Below are 10,333 nucleotides of genomic sequence, written 5' to 3'. Positions count from 1 at the left end.
GGAGCTAGACCAGATATTGAGGAAACAGCAATGACAAGAGAGAAATTCTTGCTTTTATTGAGCCTCAGTCAACAGGAAAGACAGATATTAAACAAACAATTATAAACAGGAGGAATATTTTGAAAGAGGAAGTACAAGGTATAATAGCAAGGAGCTTATAACAGAGGAAGCTGGATGCAGTGTGGGAGTCTGAAAAAACTTCCTTGAGGAGCAGACATTTCAGCTAGGCCGAGAGGATGTAGAGGGGGTATTCCAGACAGAAAACACCACAGGTCTGTAGGTCTAAAAGAGAAATAGAGAGAGCAAGAGCAAGAGAGATGTTTGAAGAAAATAGAAGTCCTGGCTGGGTGTGGTGGCTCATGCCTATAATCCCAGCACTTTGGGAGGCTGAGGCGGATGGATCACAAGGTCAGGAGTTTGAGACCATCCTGACCAACATGGTGAAACCCCGTCTCTACTAAAAATACAAAAATTAGCCAGGTGTGGTGGTGGACGCCTGTAATCACAGTCACTCAGGAGGCTGAGGCAGGAGAATCGCTTGAACCTGGGAGGCAGAGGTTGCAGTGAGCTGAGATCACGCCACTGCACTCCAGCCTGGGGATGGAGCAAGACTCCATTTCAAAAAAAAAAAAAAAAAAAAAAAAAAAGAAAACAAAATAGAAGTCCTGAATGGCTGAACTGTAGAGAGTGAGGTGGAATCAGTGAGATACATCAAATACAATTTGAGGGGAAATAGAAGAGTCTTTGCTCTTCACATCCTCCAAAATTTGGCATTTGATAGACAAATGACCTTCTCTCCTTCAACTCTACATGACAAATGTTTTTACCAGTTTAGAAACAAATAGACAAACAACCTACCATGGTCTGAATGTCTTCCATGTTCATGGTGCATCCAGAGAAAAGTTGGCCATGCAGCCTGTCACCGTGGCTAAGCTAATTGGTACGGAGAAGACACCTGACCCAGAAAAAGCCAATCTGTAGGCTGGTCAGTGACTTGTGAAAACAGCTTGCTACAAAAGCTTTGTGAAACAGAGGCAGCTTAGACTACAAACCGATTAAGAATGTCTCTCTTGGAGCATTTGAATACAAAGCATCAAAGCCAGTTAGTCAACAGCAGCAGTAACAGGAGAAACAGAGGCTGAGTCACCGACAATGTAATGGTGAAACCCTTAAGTAGGAAATCCCCAAAACCTGTGACTGAGGGTCTTCGGGTCCCAAAACACAGTTCCGTTGCCATGAGACCTGGCTGTCCCTGGATTCCCCTAAGGCCTGGTTGTGGGGTTGAGGGTCTTATCTTCCTATTTACCCACATGTCCCTACGGAAATCCTCATTTACCTCTGGATCGTGCTTCATAAAGTGGTGTTTGGGTCCTATCAGCGTTCTTCATTGCTGACTGGGACAAGTCAGTGTTAGGGCCATCTGGAGATGTGGCCTTGATGTTTTAATGAATAATGGCTCTGTACCCTCTAATAACATTCAGTACCAGGTGGAGGGAGAAAGGAAATTAATCTTGCTGAGTACCCACTATGCACAGGCAAGATATCAATTGTCCTTATAACTATCCTAAGAGGTGCAATTGACCTCATTTGACAGCCGGTAGAAGACAGAATCAAGACCCAAACTCAGGTCTTTCTCCCATCTTCCAGATTATTTTTGCTACATTGTGTTGCTTCCTTCATTCATTTAAATATATATTTATGGGCCAGGTGTGGTGGCTAAAGCCTGTAATCCCAGCACTTTGGGTCAAGGCAGGAGGATCACTTAAGGTCAGGAGTTTGAGACTAGCCTGGGCAACATAGCAAGAACCCATCTCTACAAAAATACACACACATACACACACAAACACACACTGCTCTCAAGGGGTTCTACCTTATTTACATCTTTGCTGAAAACTGCAGAATTGCTTGATAAATTGCATTGTTTTAGGAACTTTGTTTGTATCCTAACTCTTACAGAAGGCAATTATGAAGAATCAAGTAAGAAAGAAAACATTTTCATTTAGATTCAGTAGCCTCATAAAGAAACTGGAAGTCTGCTAATATGTTTTGTTTTTGTATAAACATGTTTTAATTATCTACATTTGTTATATTATGAAGTTCTATTAGCTTTAATAATTCATAAATATAATTGAAATGGGTAATTCAGAAATAGGGTTGAAATTTACCTCAAAACCATTCACTTTAAAATGAAAAGCAATGTATTTTAGTTAACTCTTCAGAATGTGGTGTGAACATTACCTAGTGGTGACTGGTTGGGTAACCCAGAAATAAGGTTGAAATATACCTCAAAACCATTCACTTTAAAATGAAAAGCGATGTGTTTTAGTTAACTCTTCAGAATGTGCTGTGAACATTACCTAGTGGTGACTGGATGCGTCTAACCATGGTCTACCCTTCCCTTTTGGAATTAGCAAATGAAAATCCCTGGATTAGATCTGGGTGTGGTTAATATGTTCACAGTAAGCACAAGAAATGAAGTGGAGGTGGGAATTTAAAGCTCAAGTTGTAGAAAGAGTGGTTCTCCATCACCCCTAAAGCACGTTAAAACAAAAATAAAAAAACCAACATACAAACAAAACCCTCTACCATTGTCCAGCTTCAAAAATCATTTTAGTAGAGTGGTGGCTTCTGTTTTAAAGGGAATGAAAAATGTATATTTTAGTCACATATTAAAATTACTACTAGCTGGGCGTGGTGGTGCATGCCTGTAGTTCTAGCTACTCAGGAGGCTGAGGCAGGAGGATTGCTTGAGCTCAGGGGTTTGAGGTTACAGTGAGCTATGATTGCACCACTGTTCTCCAGCCTGGATAACAGAGTAAGACCCTGCCTTAAGAAAGAAAAGAAAAGAGAAAAGAAAATAAAAGAAAGAGAGAGGAAGGGAGGGAAAGAGGGAAGCAGGGAAGGAAGGAAAGAAGGAAGGAAGGAAGGAAGGGGGAGGGAGGGAGGGATACTAATACCCTTTCTCCCTCCACCTGGTACTGAATGTTATTAGAGCCATTATTCATTGAAAACATCAAGTCCACATTTCCAGACAGCCATAACACTGATTTCCCCCTCTCGGCAATGAGGAATGCTATAGGTCCCAAACACCACTTTATGCAACTGGATCCAGAGGTGAATGAGGTTTTCTGTAGGGACACAGAAAATAAAATTACTATAAGAAATTTTAAAAAGCATTTATTTATATGAACAAAAAGAATGAGGAACATTATTTTCACATACCCATCCAGGGTGCAGAAGTGAGAGTGTCTCAGTGGGAATAGTGAAAACTTGTTTTATGCAAAAATTTTAATCAAACACAATTACTGCCAACTAATCAAAAGTGGCTTTCAGCCTCATTGACTAAAATGATTGTTTGAGATTCAGCTATCATGTCCACATTCCAGGCAGCCTGACCTTTCTGGAAGTTATACATGACACTTCTATTTACATCCCCTTTGCCAGAACTTAGGCACATGGCTACTTCTGTCTGTGGCTATGTGGCTAGAAATAGGAAGTCTATTACTAAAAAAGAAGAAAACAGATACAGGGGCCACTAGCAATGGCAGTTAGTGTCCTCAGGGGTTGGATGATATAAGTATTCAGGAGGAAATGCTTTTTAAAATTAAACTATAATAATGATAATGACTTTCCCAAAAAGGTCAAGTGACTCTCATTTATTACTCTAGGGCATAACATTGCCATTGGTCAGAGTGGAGAATAATTTCCCAAAGAGAAGCAATGCTTAGCAGGAGACAGAGAGCAATGGATTTTCAGAACAGAGCAGGGGCTCAGGTCTGACTGGCTGCTGTCGATGGTCAGACAGAAGAAACTTTGTCTTCTCTGCAGCAGTGGTTCCTAGCACCAGCAGCTCAGGTCACCTGTTTCTTATCTCTTGGAATCAGGACAAATCATGAGTTTTGATGATTTGAAACTTGAACTCTGGATATTTAAAGGAGCCTGCAGTGTTTTTAAACCAAATGATCATATTAGGTTAAGAAAATTACTGAATTTGCTGTACATCAACCTTGGGGGTAAGCTAGAGCTATGTATTTTATATGATAGATTTGATTCCATTAAAAATAAGACAATTGGTCAGAAATAAAATTACACCTTCAGTTGTTAGTGAAAAGGGGCTTTTAAATGAATCTTACTTTTCCCCAGATTAAACTATAATTTGAAAATGGATTCATTCATTTTATTTGCTCATTCACTAGGTCAAGCATTGATTGGGTATCTCTGAGTACTTAATGGATGTACAGAGATGACCTAAAAAGGCTTGATTCTTGGCCGGGCGTGGTGGCTCACGCCTATAATCCCAGCACTTTGGGAGGCCCAGGGGGGCGGATCACCTGAGGTCAGGAGTTCAAAACCAGCCTGGCCAACATGGTGAAACCCCGTCTGTACTAAAAATACAAAAATTAGCCAGGCATGGCGGCAGGTGCCTGTAATCCCAGCTACTCAGGAGGCTGAGGCACAAGAATCGCTTGAACCTGGGAGGCAGAGGTTGCAGTGAGCCGAGATCACACCATTGCACTCCAGCCTGGATGACAGAGCAAGACTCTGTCTCAAAAAAACCAAAAAACAAAAAAACAGTTTGATTCTTTTATTTTCAATTATTACTTTTTTTTCTTTTTTAACAGAGATGAGGTCTCACTATGTTGCCCAGGCTGGTGTTGAACTCCTGGGCTCCAATAATCCTCCTGCCTCAACTTCCCAAAGTGCTGAAATTAGAGGCACACCATACCTGGCAGCTTGATTCTTTTGAAATCAATTTTTATTGATTTGCAGTTGTCCATGGTTTCTAGTGACACTATAAGTTTCTTGGCTTTTTATTCAGCTGTGAAGGCAGTGTAATGGAAAGAACATTGAGTTAGTCTGGGGTGTTTTCCAAGACCCACAACCAAATCTCTGTGAACATTAAATGAATATCCTAAAATTCAATTCAATTCTGACAATAACTACTGTCAACTGAGAATGACGAGGCCCATACATGTGAAAAGGAGAGTTTTCTTTCTCATAAAGCGTTGCAGCCTGCAGAGTGACAGGCTGGGAAGTGTAGATGCTGGCCAGAAGCCAGAAACAGATGCATCAAGGGAGTGGCAAAGGGCACAGGAATTTATACTGAGCGGGCTGGCCAAATATGCATATTCAATAAGCTATAGCAGGAGTTGTGAATATTTATGAAAGGAGAAACATGAGCTTCGTGCCCCTTCGTGCGTCCCGTGTACAAAAACGGTGGTGACAGCATGATCTGAGGGTAGAGTTTTTGGCCCTCTGACCTCAAAAGATGAAGCAGGGGGCACAGAAACCCCTACTGCACATTCTTTGTAGACTGGCCAGAACCGCTCCATGGTCAGTGGCCTCTTATCATGGGGGGCAGCCTCACATGGTTGGTTGATATGAGAGCCTTTTGAAAGGGCTGGTTTCTGTTAAGCCCTTAGGCAAGAAAGCCTTATCATGCTTAGCTAGGGAGAGGGTATAATAAGGTGTGTCCAACCTCCTATCCCACCATGACCCAGAACTCAGTTTTCAAGGTTACTATGGGGTCTCTTTAACCAAGAAAGGGTCTGTTTAATCCGTTGGGCAGTTTAGGATTTTATTTTTATTTGTCGCTGCCCAAAGCTATTACTAGCATAGACACCATAGGTTAAGGACTCAGTCCCACAAGGCTCCTCCCACTTCACATATCAATTACAAGTCTCAGGTTCTGGCACTTCTGGCTGTCCTTGCTACAAATCAAGAGCTACTGTAACCGCCCCCCGCCACCCCTCCCCACCCTGATTCGATAATTTGAAATAATGGCTCACAGAACTTAGGGATACCTTATTTATGTTTATCAGTTTGTTATAAAGGCTGCAACTCAGGAAGTCAAATAGAAGAGACGCATAGGGCGAGGTATGGGGATCAGGGAAAGCTCTCTCCAGACACACCACCCTCCTAGCACCTCAATGTATTCACCAACCCAGAAGAGCATCAAATCTCATTGCTCAAGAGTTGTTTGTTTTTTTCCTTGAGACGGAGTCTTACTCTGTCGCCCAGGCTGGAGTGCAGTGGCACGATCTTGGCTCACTGCAACCGCCACCTCCCGGGTTCAAGCAGTTCTCCTGCGTTAGCCTCCTGAGTAGCTGGGATTACAGGCGAGCACCACCACGCCCCGCTAATTTTTTGTATTTTTAGTAGAGATGGGGTTTCACCATGTTGGTCAGGCTAGTCTGGAACTCCTGACCTCGTGATCCGCCTGCCTCAGCTCCCAAAGTGCTGGGATTACTGGCGTGAGCCACCACGCCCTGTCAAGAGTTGTTTTTTTAAAAAAATAGAGTTTACTCTCCAGCACTGCCCTTCCTTTCCTGGAGGTCAGTGAGTGGGGCTAATAGTTTCAACCCTCTAATCACCTGGTCTTTTTGATGACCAGCCCCATCCTGAGGCTACCTATGGGCCCTGCCCTAAGTCACTCATTAGTGACTTAAGCTCAGATGTGATCAAATTGCTCCTTACGAATAGCAAGACACTCTTATCTCTTAGGAAATGGCAGGATTTTTTTTTTTTTTTTTTTTGAGATGGAGTCTTGCTCGGTCACCCAGGCTGGAGTGCAGTGGCATGATCTCGGCTCACTGCAACCTCCGCCTCCTGGGTTCAAGCGATTCTTCTGCCTCAACTCCTCCAGTTGTTGGAATTACAGGCATGCACCACCATGCCTAGCTAAATTTTGTTTTTTTTTTTTTTTTTTTTTAGAAAGAGTTTTGCTCTTTTTGCCTAGGCTGGAGTGCAATGGCGCCATCTTGGCTCACCGCAAACTCCACCTGGGTTCAAGCGATTCTCCCTGCCTCAGCCTCCCTAGTAGCTGGGATTACAGGCGCCTGCCACCATGCCCAGCTAATTTTTTGTATTTTTAATAGAGATGGGGTTTCACCATGTTGGCCAGGCTGGTCTCGAACTCCTGACCTCAGGTGATCCTTACCCACCTCGGCCTCCACAAGTGCTGGGATTACAGGCATGAGCCACCGCACCTGGCCAATTTTTGTATTTTTATTTTTATTTTATGAGACAGAGTTTCACTCTTGTTGCCCAGGCTGGAGTATAATGGTGTGATCTTGGCTCACTGCAACCTCTGCCTCCTGGGTTCAAGAGATTCTCTTGCCTCAGCCTCTTGAGTACATGGGATATAGCGCGCCACCATGCCTAGCTAATTTTGTATTTTTAGTAGAGACGGGGTTTCTTCACTTTGGTCAGGCTGGTCTCGAACTCCTGACCTCAGGTGATCCACCTGCTTTGGCCTCCCAAAGTGCTGAGATTGCAGGCGTGAGCCACCATGCCCAGCCAAGGAAATGTCAGGCGTTTTTAGGAGCCTTGTGCCAGGAACCAGGGACAAAGACCAAATACACATATGGCAGTTAGGAAAACCAGAGCTCAAGTCAGCCTCCGTGTAAACTTGGACAAGTCTCTTAATCTTTTTGGGTCCTAGTTTCCTCAACCTTATCGTTTATAGTTGAGTTAGGCAAGGGGTCTAAAGTCAAATCTCTGCAGTGGCCAGGCATACGATGTAAATGAAATGATCCTGACTTCAGAAAAAAGGAGGCAGAGTCTGTTCTGCTTTCCTCTTAACTCAGGCTTAAGAAAACAACAGTGAGTAGCTGGGTGCTGTGGTTCACGCCTGTAATCCCAGCACTTTGGGAGGCGGAGGCGGGCAGATCACCTGAGGTCAGGAGTTCGAGATCAGCCTGGTCAACGTGGTGAAACCTTGTCTCTATTAAAAACACAAAAAATTAGTCAGGCGTGGTGGTGGGCACGGGTAGTCCCAGCTACCTGGGAGTCTGAGGCAGGAGAATTGCTTGAACCCAGGAGGCGCAGGCTGCAGTGAGCTGAGATCACGCCACTGCACACCAGCCTGGATGGCAGAGTGAAACTCTATCTCAAAAAAAAAGACAAAAAGAAAAACAACAGTGCAAACCTAATAATAAATGGTCACCAATGCTCTGCTTCAAAACCATAGAAGCCACAAGGAGCAGTGGGGACTAGAGTAAAGGGAAGAGGACACCTTCCAGGTGGGGCTGCCATAGCTTATCTGTAGCTAGGACTGTGGGCCCAGTGCTCCTAGGCCTTCTGAGTTTTCAATGGAATTAAGAATTACGGATTGTTTTTCCTATGTGAAATCTTCTTAAGTTTAAATTTTGGGCAACTAATTCAAAACTTAAGAAAAAATCTCTGTGCCTTTCACTCCTGCAGGAGCCAAACTAAAACAAGTGTGGTTTGTTGGGCCACCTGTTTATGATTTCTAGGTGACAATGTAGTTACTAGAGCAATGCTTCTAAAACAGATTTCTGGACTCATTGAGAATGTTAGCAGGTCCAGCCTCTTGAAATCATGCACTAAGCTTTCTGAGTATGCATTTTTGAGAGGAGACCATTCATAAGTTCCATTAGTGTCTTTCTTTTCTTTTCTTTTCTTTTTCTTTCTTTTGTCTTTCTTTCTTTTTTCTTTCTTTCTTCTTCTTTTTTTTTTTTTTTGACAGAGTCTCACTCGGTGGCTCAGACTGGAGAGCAGTGGTGTGATCCTGGCTCACTGCAACCCCACCTCCTGGGTTCAAGCAATTCTCCTGCCTTAGCCTCCTGAGTAGCTGGTATTATGGGCACATGCCACCATGCCTGGCTAATTTTTGTATTTTTGGTAGAGACAGGGTTTCACCATGTTGGCCCAGCTGGTCTCAAACTCCTGACTTGAAGTGATCCACTCGCCTCGGCCTCCCAAAGTGCTAGTTTTACAGGTGTGAGCCACTGTGCCAGGCCCCATTAGTGTTTTAAAAGGACTAATTGGCTGGGCACGGTGGCTCACGCCTGTAATCCCAGCACTTTGGGAGCCCAAGGTGGTTGGATCACAACGTCAGGAGTTCAAGACCAGCCTGGCCAAGATGATGAAACCCCATTTCTACTAAAAATACAAAAATTAGCCGGGCACGGTGGCAGGAGCCTGTAATCCCAGCTACCTGGGAGGCTGAGGCAGGAGACTCACCTGAACTAGGGCAGCAGAGGTTGCAGTGAGCCAAGATCGAGCCACAGTACTCTAGCCTGGGCAACAGAGTAAGACTCTGTCTCAAAACAAAAACAAAAACAAAAAAAACAAAAAAACTCATGACCAGCAAACTTTTTTTTTTTTTTTTTTAAATACCCAGCTAATTTTTGTATTTTTAGTAGAGATGGGGTTTCACTATGTTGGCCAGGCTTTTCTCAAACTCCTGACCTCATGATCTGCCCGCCTCGGCCTCCCAAAGTGCTGGGATTACAGGCATGAACCACCACACCGGCCAGCAAACTTTTTAGCCCCACCAATTGGCCTTGCACAGCTTTTCAGCACTAACTCCAGAATGCCAAGCAATTAATGATGATGTAATTAGACACTTGGTTCATTCACTCACTCATTCATTCCACAATAGTTAGTGAGCATTTACTATGTATGAGGCATCTTCTTGGCACCGGGAATATAGAAGCAAATGAAAGAGACAAAGTCTTTATTCCCATGAAATGGACATCCTAGTGGAGGGACACAGATAATATCTATAAAAGCAAAGAAGTACATATTATGTCAGGTGATGATGAGGGCTATGCAAGTTAAAAGTCTCAGGGTGGGGCAGAGGGACATTTTAAGTAGGGTGAAGAGTAAAGGCGTCTTGGTTAAGATTTTACCTGAGTAGACAGCTAAGTAAAGGAAAAAGCCACTTAATCACCTGGAGAGAGCATTTCAGAGGAGGGGGAAGCAAAAACAAAGGCCCCCGGGCAAGTGTGTAAAGTGGTCTCTTTGTGAAGTTGCAAGGTTAACTATACCTACTAGGGGGAATACAGGGAGGTTTTCAGATTTTTTTTTATAAGACAAAGAATTCCTTCAAATTGTTTGTAATGATTTTATCTCTTTATATGATAAAGCCAAGTTTAGAAGCAGATCTTAGAAAAGAGGTCCACACCCACTAGTGGCTCCTGCTGTAAACTGGCTCCGTTGTTCCTGAGAGCTGTCTAGTAAATTTAACAGGAGCTATAAAATTGTTCACACTTGTTGACTTGGTTACTTCACTTTGTGGGATATTTCCACAAGGCAAAAGAGAGAGAAAAAAGACAACAATAAAGAAGTCTACTAAGTTCTTAGCAAGACCTTGTATAATATATTTGGAAAATTTCAAGTAATTTTAATCCTCAAAAATGGAAAGAAAGCCAGGTGCAGTGGCTTGAGACTGTAATCCCAGAACTTTGGGAGGCTGAGGCAGGAGGATTGCTTGAGGCCAGGAGTTTGAGGCCAGGAGTTCAAGGCCAGTCGGGGCAACATGGCAAGACTCTGTGTCTACAAAAAAAAATTTAAAAATTAGCTG

General features: G+C 43.4%; 1 protein-coding gene across 1 annotated transcript in view; it reads right to left on the bottom strand.

The window, feature by feature from the left end:
- Positions 1–9,469: 9,469 nt before the first annotated feature.
- The window catches only part of SV2C (synaptic vesicle glycoprotein 2C), a 280,624-nt gene continuing 279,760 nt past the window's right edge, over positions 9,470–10,333 (bottom strand). The window contains exon 13 of the mRNA XM_054489369.1: positions 9,470–10,305. Coding sequence (XP_054345344.1) covers positions 10,269–10,305 — 37 coding nt within the window. The 3' untranslated portion in view covers positions 9,470–10,268. The remainder of the gene's footprint in view (positions 10,306–10,333) is intronic.

The sequence above is a fragment of the Pongo pygmaeus genome, chromosome 4, assembly GCF_028885625.2.
Source record: "Pongo pygmaeus isolate AG05252 chromosome 4, NHGRI_mPonPyg2-v2.0_pri, whole genome shotgun sequence".
NCBI classification, from domain to species: Eukaryota; Metazoa; Chordata; class Mammalia; order Primates; family Hominidae; genus Pongo; species Pongo pygmaeus.
This window is presented reverse-complemented; position numbering and strand designations above follow the sequence as displayed.